This window comes from Mesoplodon bidens (genome assembly GCF_964165515.1).
Source record: "Mesoplodon bidens genome assembly, chromosome: 1".
Taxonomy (NCBI): Eukaryota; Metazoa; Chordata; class Mammalia; order Artiodactyla; family Ziphiidae; genus Mesoplodon; species Mesoplodon bidens.
Window position 1 is genome coordinate 114,494,285 of NC_138176.1, and position 20,643 is coordinate 114,514,927.

The window sequence follows — 20,643 nt, forward strand, 5'->3', positions numbered from 1 at the left end:
CAAGAGTGAGAGGCCCGCGTACCGCAAAAAGAAAAAAAAAAAAAAATTCCTGCTTTATTAAAAAAGAATAGTTTGTAATCATTTAATCAATTTTATTATATACTTCGGCATTTAAATATTTAAGCAGCTGAGCCCACTTGATAGAACCAATATTATTTTTAAAAATCTTGTTCACACCACTGCATTTGCTATACTAGCAAATCCTTTTCCCACAAATATTACAGAGGTGAGCTTGACCTCAGGTTTTCTTCTGATTGGTTACAGATTTCAAATGAGTGATAATACTAATTGAAAACTTAATTCTATTTCAAATGTAACTATGAATGGTGTGATCCATTAGAGGTTCCCCAATTTATTATTTATGTGCCCAAGATAAGATAGTCAAAGCATAGTATTTCGTAAAACATCATGATAGAAAGATATACTAATCTGCTTTTAAAAAGACTAAGAAATAGGGCTTCCCTGGTGGCAGAGTGGTTGAGAGTCCGCCTGCCGATGCAGGGGACACGGGTTCGTGCCCCGGTCCGGGAGGATCCCACATGCCGCGGAGCGGCTAGGCCTGTGAGCCATGGCCACTGAACCTGTGCTTCCAGAGCCTGTGCTCCGCAGCGGGAGAGGCCCGCATACCACAAAAGGAAAAAAAAAAAGACTAAGAAATAAACATTCAAAAGTGTGATATCACTGACAAGGTGCTTAAATCTCTTCAAGCAGAAGTCTTCCAGTGTCCCACACAGCAGATGAAGTTAGTTTGCTAACTTATATTTTTACTTGTTTTACTTCCATGGAGTCATTTCTTAACAACCTCACTTAATTTCTGTAAATCTACAGAAAAATTGTCTCATTTATTTATTTATTTATTTATTTATTTATTTATTTTTTTCTTTTTGCGGTATGCGGGCCTCTCACTGTTGTGGCCTCTCCCGTTGCGGAGCACAGGCTCCGGACGCGCAGGCCCAGCGGCCATGGCTCACGGGCCCAGCCGCTCCGCGGCATATGGGATCCTCCCAGACCGGGGCACGAACCCGCATCCCCTGCATCGGCAGGCGGACTCTCAACCACTGCGCCACCAGGGAGGCCCGTCTCATTTATTTTTATGATGTATATTATGTAGGAAAATGACATTGTTATTAAACTGAATTCTTTGAGGAGCCAGTCTCCATCAACAGAATGATGGACCTCTTCGAAGAAGGAAAATGAGAGATTGACATACCTGTTGGTGAGGGCAGTGCGGAGATGCCCAAGTAGATGGGGCTCCTTGGTGCATCCTATGGTTTTTCATGATGGAATAACCAATGACACTACCTATTTATCACATGCTTTTTATACCCACCATCAGGGTTCTGTATGTGGACTTCTCAGGTTTAACCTACACCTGCGGGGGTGGGGCAGAGGTACCACACTCATGTATTATTTGGCACAGGCTTGTAACCTTTTGCTGAATGCCTCAGAATGGACTTGGGGTGGGAGAGAGTCAGCTTTGTTAGAGTAGCCAATTCAATAAGGAAAAAACTTTGTTCACCATTCATAACCTAAGAGTGTTCAGATGTATTCAGACAGAAATTAAGTGAAACTCAATGACTGATAAATCTAAGCTTAAGTGGCAGTTGTAAGCTTGTATTGATCTACTTTACCTCTGTTTACTTTTCTAATCTAAGTGTCATTTAAACTTTATAAAAAAGTTTGGATTATTTCCTCCTGTTATACTTTTTCTTACTCATTTCGTTTGCCAGGACCCCAAAGGCAGGCAGTTGTGTGTATAGCAGAACAACTGGGTATGGAGTTCCATATTTCGATATCTATACCAGTTAATATTTTAATAAAGTCTTAGAACTTTCAGTTGTTTTCCTTAACAGGAATTTGGTAGATAAGAGACATGATCAGGAATCATTCAAATTACTCTTAGAGCATGTGGAAGTTTGTGAGGGGTGGGGGGGTGTTTCATATGGGTTATGGGTCAAAGAAAAATCTGAACTAGAAATGGACAATTTAGATAAATAATTACAGAATACTTACTTTGATATGAAAAAATCAACTTAAGCTCTTACTGAAATGGAAGGCCAGGTCCCAATGTTGGTTAGGAGTCCACATGTTCATAGGAGCTTTCTAAATTGTTAAGATGTAAATACAAGCATAATCCCAGTTATTTAAGTGGCTTTGAGGAGTGTTTGGATGTATAAAACTTTGGGTCCTCTAAGAAGCAAGTGCCAAGATGGTGTTAGAAGTTGTCTTAGTCTGTTCAGGCTGCCATACAAAATACCATAGACTGGGTAGCTTAAACAACAGAAATTAATTTTCTCACAGTTCTGGAGGCTGGAAGACCAAGATCAGGGTGCCAGCATAGTTAGTTTCTGGTGAGGGCTCTCTTCTTGGCTTATAGATGGCTCCCTTTTCTCTGTGTCCTCACGTGGCAGAGAAAGAAAGGGAAGGGAGAAGGAGGGTGGAGGGAAGAGAGAGAGAGGGAGAGGGAGAGAGAGAGAGAGATTGAGCAAGCACTCTGCTGTCTCTTCTTATAAGGGCACTAATTCCATTGTGAGGGCCCCACCCTCACAACCTCATCTAACCCTAATTACCTCCCAAAGGCTCCATCTCTAAATATCATCACATTGGGGGTTAGGGCTTCAGTCTTTGAATTTGAGGGGACACAAACATTCCATCCATAACAGAAATGCAAGAGATTTGTTGGGGGAAATGCCTGTGGAGGATAAGGGTGGGGAGAAGCAGGAGATGGCAGAGCCCCTTCAGGCATAGCGCCTGGCTGACACCCGTGCTGGGGAAGGAAGGGCTTGAGAAAGAAGAATCTCATTCTGCAAAGTGGTCCTCAGGCAGGGTCAGCAGGCCAATGGGGAGTTCTTCAGCCTCAGTTGCTCTCAGAGGAGTCCTATGTGTGGCAGGAATGGCCCAGCTCTGGTGCCCCTCCCTCACGCAGTCTGTGGCTGGAGTAGCCCTGAAGAAGTGTGGCCTCTGGGGAATGCAGGGCGGATTCAGAGTGTGGCAGCTGGGATATCAGTTCTGTCCTGTGTTCCCTGCAGCGGGACATCTGAGCAGCACGTCTTCATGGCTGCCACAGGGTTGGTTGCTTTCTTAACTTGGTCAGAACCCAAGTGGCCAAACTTGGAATTTGCCAGTAAAAACCTTCAGGTATTTTAAAATCAGTGGGTAAGGGAATACATTTCAGACACAGTGGCCTCTGTGAATTCCATTTATTACCTAAGAATATAAATTATAAATGAGATAAATGACGGGATAGTTAGGTCATAAATTATGCACATTAAAACAAATTTTCATCCAAAAGGTACGTTACCAGTAACCCTGAAGTCCAGTTTTGTATCCATCATGTCATAACTTGCTGTAGCTCCTGCACTGTCCTTTTCAAGTCCCTTCAAGTGGCCTCAGAAGTCAGTCCCTGGGAGCAGGGTTCCAGCTCCATCTTCTTGCAGAGACTGGAGAAGAGAGGTTGCCTTTGGCGTTGGCCCCTTGGGAGGTCTCTTTAGCAAGCGACTAGAAGTTGGGTGAGTGAGCAGTGAGGGTGAGTGTTTCCCTGTGGACACTTTTTCTTGGCTGTCATTACAGAAACCTCTGCCAAAGAAGGTCTGCTGCTTTGGTGTCAAAGGAAGACTGCTCCTTACAGAAATGTGAACATTCAGAACTTCCACACCAGGTGTGCATCCAGGGCCCTGGGGTCCTGGTATTCTCTTTGGAATCTGGGTTGGCAGGGAGAACAATGTTTATTTACTCCTGTGTCTCCTCCTGTCTGATGTGCGTTTTCTGTATGTAGTAGAGCTCAGGCTCCAGAATGATTGATGCTTAGGGTCTCTCAGGGGAAAACGTTGGATTAAGGTTTGGGAGGCTGGCACTGTTTATAAGTGAGTATCATGCAGGGATGTGGCAGGGATGGATTCTCAGTGACAAGGAGACACCGTAGCAGGGTCTGCGTGTCCCACATACGAGCTCCACCCCATCCCTCCTCTCTGTCATGCCCAAAAAGATGCTTCATCAGTCAGCTTTGTAGGCTGGGATTGGAGAGAAGTAGGCAAATCATGTTTGAAAAACTGTAGGGAACTGGATGAAGGAAATCCAGATATAATCTGAGAGCATGGTATTGTCCCTTGCTTCAGTCTTTTTCTCGCGCAGATCTTTTGTCAGGTGTTTCTATTTTCTCCCTCTGTGTGGTGGGTTACCCTTGAATATAAATAGGTCCCTGGCCCCCATAGATCAGAGAAAAGAAATGAAGGATATGGGGCTTCCCTGGTGGCGCAGTGGTTGAGAGTCCGCCTGCCGATGCAGGGGACGCGGGTTTGTGCCCCGGTCCTGGAAGATCCCACATGCTGTGGAGCGGCTGTGCCCGTGAGCCATGGCCGCTGAGCCTGCGCGTCCAGAGCCTGTGCTCCGCAACGGGAGAGGCCACAACAGTGAGAGGCCTGCGTACGGCAAAAAAAAAAAAAAATGATATGGACAAGCTACCAGGACAGACTGGGGAGGTTATCTAGGTAGATAAGTATTATTAGGCCCTGAGCCAGCCACGCCCTGAGTGCACACAGGTGAGGAGGAGGCTTCCTGTTCGTACATCATGCCATCAGGGTGTGGGACCTGCTGGGTGGATGTCTCAGGGCCCAGCGTGGCCTCCCACTCACCTTCTTGCTTTTCTTCTTCTGGCCCAAGATGGGCTCGAGCCCTTTGACAGTGTGGCCCCAGGGGCTTCCTTCTTCCCCTACCCTTCCAGGCTCAGGTTCCTGGTCTTCAGTGAACCCGCCGCTCATCACCTGGGAGCTCGTAGCCTGGGGGTGTCGGGGAACAGTGAGCGCTGGTGTCTCTGGGCAGACAGACTAGAAATCCAAACCCTCCCTGCTAAGTCCCTCAGCTGCTTACACATCTTTTCCTTTAAAAGAAGAAACCTAAAACAAAAAGGAACCTTATGAAGAAAGATAGAGGAGAACCGGGGAGTACTGAGTATACTAAGGAGTGTGCTCTTGGAGGAAAGTGTGTCCTGGGCATTTCTGGGTGGATGTCCTTGTGTCTGTTGGGCAGACTCTGGGGGTCAGGTCTAGAATGCAGACTTGGAGAAGAGAGGAGAAAGCCGGGCTTGCTGGGCACTGAGGGAGGAGGGGGACAGTAGGGGGCATCTTCCCTCCAGTCCCTGCCAGTTCTCCCAGCACAGCAGGGACCGGGGCAGGACACGGTGGGGGTCGGGGGAGGTTAGGGGGAGTCCCAGGCAAGGCTGGGCCTGAAGCTGTAGATGGAAAGGAGACTGGTAAGGGGGGTGGCAGACCCTGGGAGGGAGGCGAGAGTCCAGGGAAGGGGCCAGGGTGTCACTGGGTGGGGGAGGGAGGGAGGTACCTGGGGCCCCAGGTCCGAGATTTCAGGCCAACGTCTGACCAAGGTCAGCCCCTTGCTGCTGCCTGTCCATTAACCCGTGTTCCTGTTCCTCCCGACCGTGACCGTCGTGCAGCTGGAAAGACGGCCTTGGACTCTGTGCACTCATCCACAGACACCGGCCCGACCTCATTGACTACTCAAAGCTGAACAAGGTCATTTGGGGGGCCTGGCATGCTGTGTCTGCCCTGCCCCCAGCATGTGGTCCTGGAAGTGAGCCCATTGGCATTGAACTCACACCAACACCTAGGCTGCTGCCAGCATGCCCTCCCAGCTAGCCTGGCACGGGATGAAAACAGGAAGGGTGGCGGGAAAATACTCACCTGTTATAATTAGGGCAGGACAAGACCCAACGCCAAGTCACCTTTTTGCCCACGTTACGATATGTTTGTTGATTTGGCTTGATTTCCTATGAAAGCTTTTATACATGTTTCTCAGAGATTTTACATTCTCAGGTTGTAAATATGAGAAGTGAAGTGTCTGTTTTGCTGCAGGGCAGGCGGGCCAGGGGCAGAGAGAAAGGGTCAAATACCCCAAACCTTCTTCTTAAATTCCTCTTACCTTTTCTGAAGGATTTAGTTGCTGACATATTTACTTAGAGTTGATTAACTTGTTTCTCACACAAGGGATGCTTATCTTGCTATTGATACAAGGTATTAGTTGCACCCTTAGAAAAGAAGTTTGGGGGATTTTTTTTTCTCTCTCTTTTCAGAAAATTTAACTTAGGGAACTTGTGTTTTCAGCTTAGGAAACTCTCATTCTCCCTTTAAGCTTAAGCTTTATTGTGCTTAAGTTTCAAATAGTCTGCACATTCTTTCTTTAAAAGTAGTTTGCACATGTGATCTGTGATGGAAAAAAGAAATCCTGGCCCCTTGTAAATCTTGTGGTGGGCAATCCATCTGTCCTAGAAGTAATGCCATGTAAAGACTTAAGATGGAAAGTGTTGCCCGCCCCATGACCATTCCTCACAGGAGTAGGGGGGCACATTTCCTCTGGTTGCTGGTGTGCTTCCTTGGCCATGCACCTCGTGTCGCTGTGTTTGGTGTGGAATCCGGTCCTGCTGCATGCTGCCCTCCCCGTGTGGCACAGGGGGTAGTAGGAAGAGTGTCCTGGCTTTTGCCACCTTTGCAGTTGTCACGTGCTCACCACCCTTCCCCTGGCCTCTCTCCACTGATGACAGGATAGCACATGGAAAATGTACTTGTATCCTGAAGGTGAGAGCTACTGTACACGAATGGAAGGTTGCCTAAGGGAACGGGGCAGCCAGAGTTTCTCAACTTCCCCAAGCATATATTCTCATCCCTGAGTTATTCTGAAACATTTCAAACATAGAGACGGTGTATATTTTTTCCAATTACTCTTTATCTCATTTGCAAAATGAAGGGACTATACTAGATAGACCTCATTTCATTAGCAGCTTATAATGGTCAGTTTCTATTACAAAAGGTCAACAGACGGGGTAATTGGCCACCTATGATAGGTGGAAAAATGATAATTAACCATAGTAGTGAATACTTTTATAGCTCTAGATTAGACACTGTTAATAAATAAGTATATATGTTTATTATATATATGTGTTAGTGTGTTACATATGTGACTATTACATATATTAATGTTTTATATGCATATATGTTAATATTAATACATATATTTTATGTATGTTATACATGCACAGTCATTCAATCTTCATAATGCACAGTAAACTATATAATATCATGCATCTATAAAGGAGGTACTGATTATCCCAGTTTTACAGATGAAGAAGGGAGGAATTCTTAATCTTCCCAGGGTCACATACCAGTAGCTGAGCCAAGAAAACACTTAATAGCTACATTTTATCTAAGTTACAGTGTAAGTGAGATAGCTTTCACAAAGACTCAGAATCATTACTCTGTTTTTAATGCTGAAAATTTTCTTATATATTAAGAACAAAAAGAAACTTTTACTTAGCTATTTGGTTTTCTAAACATTTGCATAAAATATGCAGGTAAGACTCACCTTTTTATATGGCTGCTTTTAGTGAAATGATTATATGCTTTGTTAAAATAACACAGAGTTGAAGAAACATTTTGCCTGAAATGATAGTAAACTCTGAGAGGCCAGGAAGCTTGCTTTGGTTTCTTCCTTGAGCACCGAATGTTTTTGAAGCCTCTATGTTTTAGATGTTTCACTGTATTAAAGTGATTGTGCTTATTGCAAATCATTGCAGTTTCTGAAACGTTTAAATGGCTTTGATGTTAAAATTCATTACAGTCATCCTTGTACTAACACTACTTTTCATTTTGATTTTTCTGTCTTACATACCCCCATCCCATTTCAGATTCACAATCCTTAATCTCTTTAGAAGATTAAAACAGGAAATGTTAAATACCTCTTTTAATTTTTCAGTATTTCAGTTATACACCTCTGGTTCAATGTATTTTGTTACGTTGCGTATATATTTAACCAGTTTTACCGTGGAAGACAAACGCAATCGGACGAACAAAAATTTCTTCACAATTTTCTTTTATAATGTTAAGTTTCTTTCATTTCTTATGGTCTTTAACATCCTAGAAACCTAACTTTTGCTCTTTGTAGCCATCTTGTAATATTCTTACTGACCTAAAAGTTTCACCTAAACATGCTGAAAGCAGCGTGTTTTCTTATATTTAAAACAAAAATAAACAAAGTTAGTGTGGTACTGAATATTCTCCATGATCACCTTCCAGATGTGGAAAATGTATGCTTCATGCTTCCTTTTGGAATCATCTAGATTTTTGTTACCCAGAGTTGAAGCTCAGCGCTGAGGTATCCAAGTGTTTTTCCATCCATGAGAAAATACCTCACAACTTTCCTTCTAGCTGCACAGTATCTCTTCTCTTCAACCTTTTGCTCACATTTTATGAAGTTGGAGTGTGCATGGATTGGGTGATTTTCATGTCATTTTTGATATTTCTCTAAATGTTTGAAATGCTTGGGAAAAGATAAGAAGGAAGATCTTATCCTATTATGGTTATGTGTGGATGGGAAAGTTTCCTCCCCAGAATGAGGTATATAAAAAACAGTCGTAAGTCCTGTTCAAAAAAATATGCTAAAAAGCTGGTTGTGCTGTTTTTCATGCAGGATGACCCAATAGGAAATATCAACTTGGCCATGGAAATTGCAGAGAAGCACCTGGATATTCCCAAAATGTTGGATGCTGAAGGTGAGATGAAAATTATGTTTATTGACTTAAAGAAAATCTATTGCCTCCCTATGTTATGACCACACATAAAGACCTGTAAACTTTATAGCCAGGTTACATCTGAAGGACTTAGGATTCCTAAGAAGTTTCTGTCATTGACCTCATGAATGTTAGAGAATTTCGTATGTAGCTTGCTCAAAATTATTTTTTAGAATCCTGCTCAAAACCAAGCCAGCAAAACTACAATGAAAGGGTTGGGTAAAAGGTTCAGCTTTGGCAAAGAAACAGAATGCTTTGGTTTGTGATTTTCAATGGAAAGCTTCCTATTTTTATTTTAACAACATTTTTTTTAAACCACATAGAAATTTAACAAATAAATCTCCTTGTTCTTTAAGACTCCACAAGGAAAAAAATGCTTCCTTCCAACTGGAAGTCATAGAATCTCAATCTAGACTACGGAGCGGTCATTCATCATGTGCCTCTCAAACTTTCACGTTTCATTTTTAATTTGTCCAAATTAAATTTAGTTTTGTTAGCGCTAGAACCTCTCAATATTTTGCAGCTTTAGCGGCCCTCATGCTGGAGACTGGTTTCAGTACCTCCTGTGCCCTTTATCTGAGATGAGTTCATGTGAGTTTCACCCTGGCACAGCATTTAAAGCACAGATACGTGGAGACCATTCCTTCATTTCACTTATGCATGAGTCACCTCTCACTCAGCAGACGCTTACTGAGCACGTACTATGTATAAGACCCTGGAGATGCTGCAGGAGAGATGTGATGTATAAGGCAGGGCCCGGCCCTCAAGGACTTATATTACTGTGCTTGTTGTTATTCTTATTATTCTCTATCGGCTCATTGCTTCTGCTAATTAGCATTGTTGGGGAAAAGCAAAGACCTTGATTCTAGTCAGTTGTCAGTCTTCTGTTCCTCCTTAATTTTGGTGACTGCATCATGGCTGCTGTACCAAATCACCACAAAGTAGGTGGCTTTTGAAACAACAGAAGTTTACTCTCTTGTAGTTCCGTAAGCTGTAACTCTGAAATCAGGGTGTTGGCAGGGCCAGGCTCCCTCTGAGGTCTGTAGAGAAGGACCTTTCCTTGCTTCTTCCAGCTTCTAGAAGCCCCAGGTGTTCTTTGGCTCGTGGTAGCATCACTCCAGTCTCTGACTCTGTCTTTTTTTGGGGGGGGGGGCGGGTACGCGGGCCTCTCACTGCTGTGGCCTCTCCTGCTGTGGAGCACAGGCTCCAGACGCTCAGGCTCAGCGGCCATGGCTCACGGACCCAGCCGCTCCGCGGCATGTGGGATCTTCCCGGACCGGGGCACGAACCTGCGTCCCCTGCATCGGCAGGCAGACTCTCAACCACTGCACCACCAGGGAAGCCCCTGACTCTGCCTTTACATGGTCATCTTCCCTCTGCGTCTGTCTCTGTGTCTTTTTCCCTCTACTTATGAGGACACCGGTCATCATGGATTCAGGCCACACCTCCCCCCAGCACAACCTCATCTTAACTTGATCACGTCTGCAAAGACCTACTTCCAAATAAGGTCACATTCACAGGTACCAGGAGGTAGGACTCCACCTATCATTTTTGGGGGCACAGTGCAACTGAGACAGTAGTCTGTCAATTAGGATTCTAATTTTGCCCGTTTGTTAATTTAGCCATTTTATCAAACACCTGTATTATTGGGTGTTGAACACATTTGAATGTGCTCTTCAGAATCTACGTTTTTCAAAAACTCTTTAGAGGGAGAAAGACATTAAAACAGTGAAGTTGCCACATAGGAAAATACCTTTTCCTTCTTGTCTGTCCTCTCTAAGCTAAGTTTGCATTTGGGTGCTCTGTCCTTTGACCTTTCCATACGATAAATAACTACCCAGAGTTTACCACTTGAATCAACAGCTAAGATACTGAAGACAGGAGAAAACAGGCGACATTTAGTAAATTCATCTTTCCGTTCATTGATGCCTCCCTGATTTCCTACAGTTGAGGGTGAGCTCAGGATTACTGTCATTATTACTCTGGGAGGCTAACCATCCTCTTGTTCCTGGGTTTCCCTTAGTCTCTGAGTCCTGGTCTGGGCGTATATTCCGCGTATCCTCTGAGTGGATGGGATGCGTTAGCACTCTGTTCATTTCTTGCTCCCTCGTGACACATCCTAGTCTCTTATTACTTTTTTTTTTCTTTCCTTTTTAATGGCTCAGAAAAATGCTTGCATACGATATTATTTTCCTTGCAGAGCAATTTCTGTAAGAGTCTTCTGGTGAAAGAGTTATGAACTTGACTGACTTGGGTGAGGGGCGAGCTGTGGTATAACCAACTCCCCAGCAGATCAGCCCCCATTTGTTAATTACCCTTTGCATCTTTGCCACCTGCGTCCGGACTTACCTTCCCCACAGCTTCCTATGAATGTGTTCTTACTTCTGCTGCTCTTTTACTGTAATGTCTTATACTGGTCTCCTCCCCTCAGATCACTTAATCCCTTTGGCGAATCCTTGCCTCTCCACTGCCTGCTGCTGTTGACCTTCCTTCCTGGAATTTGTGATAGTCTCTGAACCCTAAATGGGGATTTTCAAGTGGCTAATTGGGCTGCTCACCCATAAACCTGTAGTGAAAACTGGTGAAACTCTTCCTCATCTTAACTACCTTGCATGCTTTTTATTTTATTTTATTTTATGTTTTATTTTTTTCGTGGTACGCAGGCCTCTCACTGTTGTGGCCTCTCCCGTTGCGGAGCACAGGCTCCAGATGCGCAGGCTCAGTGGCCATGGCTCATGGGCCCAGCCGCTCCACGGCATGTGGGATCTTCCCGGACTGGGGCATGAACCCGTGTCCCCTGCATTGGCAGGCGGACTCTCAACCACTGCGCCACCAGGGAAGCCCTGCATGCTTTTTAAAAGGTTATGAAAACTGTTTCTCTATTTTCCTCCCTCCGGTGAGTACTGGTTGTAGATTTGTGGATGCCCGTGTTCTGTGTGGACTTGCAGGAGGGACCTTTGCTGACCCCTGGGCCCTCCATCTGTCCAGAGAGAGAAAGTGCTGTTGCGTGCACTCTGCAGAATTCTGGAGGTCCAACTCCGGCAATGGATGTGACTTCCTTGCTAGTTTAGGGCTCTTCTGAGCTGGCCGTGCCCTTCTCTTTGGTGGTTCTTAGAAGTGCACACAGAGTAATGACGTTGCAAATGTGACTTCTTTGATTTGAGCCAGAGTTTGAGCAACACAAGTGTGTGGGGCTGCTGGGGGAAGATTCATGACCTTGGCCTCTCTGAGGCAGCCCTTAGCAGGAGCCTGCTGCTCTCGGAACATCCGAGCAGTTAACCTTTTTTCCACACAGATTTAGCATACACCGCCAGACCCGAAGAGTCGTAATGACTTATGTCTCCTGTTACTATCATGCTTTTGCTGGTGCACAGAAAGTGAGGAGGTAAAACACAAGTCACCACTCACCCTTTACCTCTGTGTCTTGATTTTTCTTCAATTGTTTTTCTCTTTCCCCCCCCACCGACTCCTCTGAGTAAGGAGACCCGTCTGGTTCTGAGGAGGCAGTCGTTTGTCTTTTTTAGTCCAGTTTTCTTTGAAATTTACTTCCTGTCCATGCAGTAGTATGCCGTTCGTGTTTGTTTTCCAGAAGATTCCATGCTGTTCCACATCCCCGCATCCTTTCTATCAATATCCTCTGGAAACCCAATGACTAAGTTTCACCTTAGGGAATTACGAGGCATCTTTTTAACTGCATTCTGTCCAGTGACTGAACTGAGTCTGAAGTTAGAAAGTAATTCAGCCAAAAATGGGGTGAGGCCAAGGTGAGGAAGGAAGGGTGTGTGTTCCCATGGTTCTGTTTTCTCTCTTCCTGGTAGCTGTCTCAGCAGCTCATACGAATAGTGGCAAGAGTCATAGTTAATGAGTACAAGCCGTGTAGACCCTTCTCTTTAGATGCTTTGTTACTCTGGGTAGTTTCTAGCAATGGCATGGCAAGTATGTATAGAAGGATTAGGAAACATGCCATCTTCAACGAACTTCATCCCCACACAAGCCAGGGCCGTTCACAGAGCAGATAGCCAAGGATTATGAGGGCGGGGGCGGGGTGTGGCATCCGAGATGGGGCCAGAGAGGTCTGCGTGTGTCCCCGCATCTTGCAGAGGGCCACGCCTTGCTCACAGCCAAAGTGGCAGATGACCTGATCCAGTCAAAAAAGACAGGAAGACGGGGCCCCCCCGGGTCCTTAGGAAGTGGTCATCAGCTCCGATAGGCAGCCCACGGGTTCCCATAGGAATGCCTCGCCTACACTTTTAAAAAAAAGCCATCCAGGGTAGGGGAGGAGGGAAGCCCTTGGTTTGACGATGTGAAAACAAAAAAACGTGCTGGTTGAAAGCATTCTGTTCACGAGTGCGTCAGTTCTGTACAGGCTTCCTGCGGGTCGGGATTGTGGGCCCGAGAAACACAGAAAGTCAAGTGTAAACCAGTTCGTTTTTCCCTTTGTTCACCCTGGTTTCTGCTCTTCATCTGTGCGTGTGTCTGTTTTCTGTGTTATTTTTCCCTCCCTCAGACATTGTGAACACTCCCAAACCCGATGAAAGAGCTATCATGACATACGTTTCCTGCTTCTACCATGCTTTCGCGGGCGCGGAGCAGGTATTTAACCCTCGTCCGTCCGGTTGCCGTGCTGCTCTTGTGCATCGGTTTTAGTTGTGTGGGCGTGCGCGTGCATACCTGGGTGTGTGTTCCTGCACTTCACATCTTACCTTGGACTCTTTCTAAGTGTCTTGTAATGACTTAATATAGCAAGTTCCAAACTGCGAATGCTTTTTTATTTAACAGCTTTACCTTTAGACAGTTCTGAAGTGTTCTTAGCTCTCTGTCTTTCTGAGATATTGCTCTTATCTCATTAATCAATGGTGGGAAACATTTGTGCTTCAGGAGAAAACAAGGGCCATGAAAACTGAGCCACACTGATTGAGCGGTGAAGGGGGACTTGGACAAGGAGAAGTGAACGCCTTTCCAGGGCCCCTTTCCCGTTCTCTGCCTGGAGATTGCCTTCACTGTTCAGTGATGTGTTCAAGCATCTTGCAAGGTGAATCTTAATTTAACTGAAATAGTGAAAGTCTAACAGTGTTAAAACCTCAAAAAAATTTATACTCCTTAAGATAAACAGCCTGAGGGACATCATGGGTGGATGTCCCTCTGCTATCCCCACGTTCCCCTGTTTTCTGCTTCCTGTCCCTCCCCCATCTCTACTTTCAGAGTCCTGAGACATGGGGTTGGACAGAGTATGTGTCATTTCTGTGATCTCTTTAAGACCATCACTGGGGGACTTCCCTGCTGGTCCAGTGGTTAGGACTCTGCGCTTCCTCTGCAGGGGGTGCGGGTTCAACCCCTGTCGGGGAACTAAGATTCCACAAGCTGCCTGGCGGGGCCAAAAAAAAAAGACCATCACCAGCAAACAATGATAACTGGAAATCAGCCCCTACTAGGGCTTCAGAGGCAAGGCTGGGGGCCAGGCTGCAGGCCCGGAAGCCGGACGGATCTCATGGTCACAGTTTAAGGCACTTGGCCACTCCCGGCTCAAGCTCCCCACAAAACAGTGATCGGGAATTATTGACACCTCAACAGCTACTCACATGGGTTAAACAAAGTATTAAAGCAGGTTCTGCCCCGTGGAAGGATCCCATCTAGCACATTTGACGTATTCATTTCAGGAATGAATACATAGAGGCCCTCGTGAACTCAGTGCAATGACAGATATATACATTCAGGATCCAGTCTGGTCTGCTTTGATTTCCAAAGGCTAATGTAACTCAGAGAGTTCTCTCCCTGTAGTTGTGAGGTTGGCAGGGGGCTCAGGTGGATGCCCAGGGACCGTTGTTTCCTCAACTCATCAGTTTCTGTTACTAACTTGCTTGATGTTTCACAAAGCTCGTGTTTGCGACTAATGCTATTTCCCTGTTATTCCCTACAGTATATTCAACCTGCCATGTAAGTCTGTGTGAAAACTGTCCCAAAGGTGTGAAATGACCCATAGTGTGAAAGAGCTGTACCCTCAGGCTTACCCCACCCGAACCCAGAACCTGCACCACTTACAGCACATGCTGCCTCCCTGGTCACCCCCTGCCCTGCCACCTTCCACCTTGTGTATGCACGTCCCTGTCGACAGAGCTGTCTTGTTTACCTATTGTGTTTTACAGGCCGAGACAGCGGCTAACAGGATATGTAAGGTTCTTGCTGTGAATCAAGAGAATGAGAGGCTGATGGAAGAATATGAGAGGCTAGCAAGTGAGGTAAAGGAAACGGGTCCCTGCAGTCCTGTCCATCCCCCACCCTGAGGGTGAGGAACAGAGGGTGAACACGATTGTCAGTGTGTTTTTTTTGTTTTTTGTTTTTTGTTTTTTTTTGCATTTTTCATCTCAGACAGAATAAAAGTAGGAAAGTACACTCGCTCTCAGGGGTTGTTCATCTTGCTTAATTACTGGCACTAAGGCAGTGCTGCTGGTCTTTCCAAGCAATGCAAGGCACAGAGGTAGTTTGCATGTTACAAAACGTAGAATGTGATTCCATCCTCAGCTCTGCACCTCCGGGGTCGGGCTCCCCTAGATGACATTGTGTTCCTTGTTTTTTTCCTGCTTCATCGGCTACTGACGTCACGTAGGGTGAGCTCCATATTCAGAATCCCAGCTCCATGCGGTGACTCAGCATCTAAGGAACATGCCCAGTGAGACAAGACTCAGCCTTGTGTGTGTATTTAAATATCTAGAGGGAACCTCGGGAGAGGCAGAGCCCTCCGTCCACGACATTTGAGCATGAGTTTCCAGGATGCCTTTCTACAGCTCTTCAGCTAGATTTCTCAGTTAGAATAGCACTTTCCACATTGCTTTTTTTTGGTTCTTATTATAGCATAAATCTTAACTATCAGGATCTGAGTGAGGTCCACAGCCACCTTCTCTCTGGATTGAACTTGATCACAGTGACAGTGTCAGAGACAAAGTAATGTTTGCTCTGACTTATTTTGGCTGATACTTGGTCTGTACTGTGCAAAGCATCAGGATACTGGGAACCAATCTTCCCAAGTAGTGGTGTATATTAGTCCAAGCTAATGATACTGTTTATATTTCCTGCTGCATTGGGAAAATTCCATTTGGCAACATTGTTTAATGCCAGTGATCAATGTCAGGGTTGAAGTGTGACCAGGACCGAAGGACAGATGCTTCTCAGTGATGATAGCCTGCCTTTTCTTACTTGGTCCTTCATTTATACCCCTCAAACAGACTATGCAGGGCCTTTGTAAGGCCTTGGTAGTAATTCAAGAGAAGGGGGCATACTCCATCCTTGGAGTCACTGCCATTTTCACTTTCATCCTGTGGATTTCCTGGAAAGCTAGCAATTAAAATAAAATATACTTTGGCATTGAGTCAGTCCCAGATTTACGATACTTTCGTCTCATAAGTAGGCCCGTTACATTTGAGCTGATTTAAACTAGAAATACGTTTTGAGTTAAACCCAGTTCTTTCCTGATTTTATTCCACCACGTGAGGTTTTTGTTTTTTCGTTTGAAAGCTCCATCCAGCATTTGTCTGCTAATGTCTGGTCACCGAATTTCCTGTACATGTCCCATTTTTGTAAAACATGACTTGTGCTGACTCAGAATTTTCGATCTGTGCATGGTGTCATTGGGGTGATGGTGAGTGGCCCTGGGTGAGCACAGAAGTTTGTATTTATGCCCTCCTTCCAGTCAGACTTCTGTAATCTCGGGAGCATTCAGTCAATCCATTCCCAATCATTCGGTGCCTTTGTTTTTTATCTGGGGGGCAGTTTGCTGGTGTTTTCAGCAGTTTTGTGTGTGTGTGTTTTGGGAACAGCTTTTGGAATGGATTCAGCGCACGATCCCCTGGCTAGAGAACCGGACCCCTGAGAAGACCATGCAGGCCATGCAGAAGAAGCTGGAGGACTTTCGGGATTACCGCCGGAAGCACAAGCCTCCCAAGGTGCAGGAGAAGTGCCAGCTGGAGATCAACTTCAACACCCTGCAGACCAAGCTGAGGATCAGCAACCGGCCGGCCTTCATGCCCTCTGAGGGCAAGATGGTGTCGGTGAGTAGCCCCCTGGCCCGGGGGCAGCCCCCCCCCCCTTTTTTTTCTTTTCCCAAAGTCCTTCCTCTGATGGGCCACTGAGAAGAGGCATTGACTATAATTTTGGCCCTGTGACCACTTCCTTCTGGATATTTTTCTCCCTGCCATCATGCAGTTCTTGACTCTCCCTGCCCTTGGTGCCTCACACAGAACAGGCCTCTGACAAACACCTAATGATGATGGTCCCCTTCCTCTCCTCCCCGCCTGTAGGTGGACCAGCATCTAGATTACAGGCCCTCTGTTCCCGCCTGTTACCATCTCCCCGATTCACCTTCTCCAGGGCTCAGTCCCATATTTACATCCCTCTTTGCATCATCAGTTTCTCCCGCTCTGCTGACGCTTTCACATCCGCATAGGAAGCACTCTAGAATCTGCCAGACGAAAATGAAAACCTATGACTCCACGCCTCCCTACAGCACCTGTCCTGCTTCTCGGCTCCCCTTTGTAGCAGGACATCTAGAGAGTGTTCTTTATGGTACTGGTTTCTGGTCGCTTCCCGTTCCTTTATGTCTTTTACTCTTCAACCTGCAGTAAGTAATCTGGCTTCCGTCCACCCTAAGACAGACTGTTCTGTTCAAAGTCAACGGCGTCCGTGTTGACAACCTAGTGGTCACTTTTTTTTTTTTTTTTTGCAGTACACGGGCCTCTCACTGCTGTGGCCCATCCCGCTGCGGAGCACAGGCTCCGGACGCGCAGGCTCAGCGGCCGTGGCTCACGGGCCCAGCCGCTCCGCGGCATGTGGGATCTTCCCGGACCAGGGCACGAACCCGTGTCCCCTGCATCAGCAGGCGGACTCTCAACCACTGCGCCACCAGGGAAGCCCCCTAATGGTCACTTTTATTTTCATATTCGCTGTAGCTGTAACCATGGCCTTCTTCTTTAAACTCCTTCCACCCTTGAACTTAGCTGAGTTCCTCCCACCTGACCACCAAGTCCTTCCCATCGCTGTTCACAGCTTTGCCTCCTCCTGTCCCCAGGCTGTAGGTGGATGGTTTGTGGGTACAGGGATGCTGACCTTCTTCTCGGTTTTGACACCTGCAAGTGACCTCATCCAGGCCCGTGGCTTTAACTACCAGCTGTAATGGCAACACCTCCCAAATTTTAGGTCTTCAGCTCTGATTTCTCCCTCAGTTCCAGGTTCATAGAGCCACTTGGATGTCTCAAAACCTAACATCCAAGAGTCCTCCTGCAGTGATCTCTGTCTTAGTAAATAGCATCACCATCCCCTAAGTTACTAAAGCGCCAACCCCAGGTGTCATCACTGATCTTCCTGGTCTGTCCCTTTCTTGTACCTGGTTCCTCAGCCAGTGCCACTGGCTCTGCGTCCAGATTTTATCTTAAATCTGAGCAGCTTTTCAGCTGCTGTCGCCTATGCTAAGCCACCAGTGTCTCTCCTTCGACCTTGCAGTAATCCTCTCCCTTGCTTTTCTTGTTCTTTTTCCCCTAAAATGCATTCTCCATGTAGCAGCTGCCGTCATCTTTTTAAAATATAAATCAGAGCGTGTCTCCTTTCTTCTCAAAACCCTCCAGTGACTTCCCGAAATACTTAGAATAAGATCCAGATTCCTTATCCAGGATCCGATGTGGTCTGACCCCACGGCCACCCTGCTGACGGAGTCTCTGGCTGCTCTACCCCTCACCCAATATGCGGCCGCCGCGCCTGCTGTGGTCCTTCCCCTACGTGGAGCGCACACCCTCCTCGGGCCTTTAGCTCGTCCCCCACTTCATCACATACCTACCTGGCTTTTCCATCATTGAGGTTTGGGCTCCAGTGCCACCTCCTCAGAGGAGTCTCCTCTCAGTAACCCACCTAAAGGAACTGCCCTGACTGTGCTCTCATCAGCATCACTTGACCGTGATTTGTTTTTCCTTCAGAGTGTATCGCTGTCGGAAATAGGAATCACACTTGTTGTTGAATTCCTTATTTAATGTCTTTCTCCGCCAACAATCATGAAAGCTGCACAGGGGCCCAGGGAACTTTACAGGTGCTGTTCACTTTTATATCAAAGGCTCTCACTGTGCCTGGCGCATGTGTGATGCCGGGGAAACAGTTAGTGGCTGACTGAACCCAGTTGCTGAGTCAGAGTCGTTTTGGGCTGAGTCACTGTGAGGCTTCATCTTCTCGTAGCCAGAAAATTAAAGCCCCGTTAGCCTTTGTCCACATCGGGAGAAGCATCAGGTTAAATGTTTGCCGATGAGAACCGTGATCTTAGTTCTAAAAGGGTGCAGTGGTAATGAAGACGTTTAGAAGCCAAAACATTTGAATGGCTATTTGGGGTGGGTGTGGAGGCACAGCAGTGAGGGAAAGACAAGAAGACACAAAGGAAAACACTGTTGGACGTGGTGGAGGGGATTCGTAGAGAGGCCTAGGAGGCCAGAGCGTAACGGACGCACCTTTGCTGGTCCCCACCCATCCCAGGACATCGCGGGCGCCTGGCAGCGGCTGGAGCAGGCGGAGAAGGGCTACGAGGAATGGCTGCTGAATGAGATCCGGAGGCTGGAGCGCGTGGAGCATCTGGCAGAGAAGTTCCGGCAGAAGGCGTCCACGCACGAAACCTGGGCTTACGGTGAGTCCATAGGATGCGGTGAGGCTCCTGGAGAATCGGGCTTGAGCTATGTACAGAGCCCCATGTGCAGTGACCACTGTCCCTGGCGCCTGTGACCCTGCGGGCAGCTGCCCTCGCCCCTCTCTAGTCTGCTGTCTCAGGTACTGCGGTTCTTCAAGAGGTGGGTGTGGGGAATTCCCTGGCGGTCCAGTGGTTAGCACTTGGCGCTTTCACTGCTGTGGCCCGGTTTCAATCTCTGGTTGGGGAACTAAGATCCTGCAGGCAGCGTGGCACAGCCATAAAAAAAAAAAGAAAGAAAAAAAAAGGAGGTGAGTATGAAGATGGATGTTTTTATAAAACAGGACTCACAATGCGTTCTTCCCACACTTACCTGCATAGGTATCCGACTCCTCCTGACTCCCCCGCTTTCTTCTATCTGATTCCACAAGCATCTGTTTATTCCCTAACTGTGGGTCAGACAGCCCTGGCCCAGACACTAGCTTCTGCTGATAGAAGGTTTATTAAGTGCCGCAAAACAACGTAATTGCCCACTTAGAAAATCTGCTTGGAAGGAAGAACACGAGGTGTGATTTTCTATAGTCTTAACTCCTTTGTTTCACTTAGATTCATCTACTCCTTTCAGGCCTTGCAGACATACCTGTTTCCATGGCCGTGATACTATGGTCATGATACTGTTTTTTGGCTCTGCTGTTTGCTGAGGTTAAAGAACAAAACATTCACCTCATCACATGGTAATCTATTTCGAGAAAGGGCAGGGAGGTTCCCCTCATCCCTTGGGTCCCTTTTGCTGTCTTGCTGCTTGGTTGTCGGTGTTGCTCAGCGAGACGGTCACAGGCACAGACGTGCCGTTGATACTTCTCAGCTGTGGGCCTTGGATGCATTCTCACCTCTCAGGGCCTCAGCGTCCTCTCCAAAGTGGAATAACAATCATACCTCCCTCACAGGGTTTTGATGAAGACTTAATGAGTTTGTATTTATAAAGTGGTAAAATTGGTATCTGGCAGATGGTAAGTGCTGTGTTGTCATCATTAAACATATGAACATTTGCTTTCCATGTCTAGCTTTGTGGAATTAAATTCTTAAAGGTCATCAACCAGGGAATAAAAATGGGTCAGTTATAACCACAGCAGTTGCTTAACTTAGGAAGTATTTGTGGGGAAATAGGTGGAGTTTCGGAGAGAAGTTTTTCTAATGTTATTACACAAAAAATCACAAGCTGCATTTAACCACATTAAAAAAATAAAGCTTTCAAACAAATAATTGGAGTAAAGGTTGAGCCTATGGGTAGACAAATAGAGTACAAGTGTTTTACCTAATAATCCCAGGTAATTTCTGTGAGCTAATAATTACTCACTTAACTGAGCATCTCACGGGAAAGTCAGATACTTGTTTCTTAGGTTTATCACAGACTTGTTATTTAGAA

General features: G+C 46.2%; 1 protein-coding gene across 6 annotated transcripts in view; it reads left to right on the forward strand.

Moving 5' to 3' along the window:
* The window catches only part of ACTN2 (actinin alpha 2), a 78,984-nt gene that overhangs the window by 37,857 nt on the left and 20,484 nt on the right, over positions 1-20,643 (forward strand). For 2 of the 6 annotated variants that reach the window (XM_081249376.1, XM_081249381.1), the window contains exons 5-11: positions 3,571-3,658; positions 5,447-5,525; positions 8,473-8,554; positions 13,080-13,165; positions 14,716-14,808; positions 16,384-16,614; positions 19,073-19,220. In XM_081249376.1, the coding sequence (XP_081105502.1) occupies positions 3,571-3,658; positions 5,447-5,525; positions 8,473-8,554; positions 13,080-13,165; positions 14,716-14,808; positions 16,384-16,614; positions 19,073-19,220 (807 nt within the window). Of the gene's footprint in view, positions 1-3,570; positions 3,659-5,446; positions 5,526-8,472; positions 8,555-13,079; positions 13,166-14,715; positions 14,809-16,383; positions 16,615-19,072; positions 19,221-20,643 lie in introns of those variants that run through there. The other 4 variants (XM_081249377.1, XM_081249378.1, XM_081249380.1 and 1 more) reach the window with 4 other exon arrangements.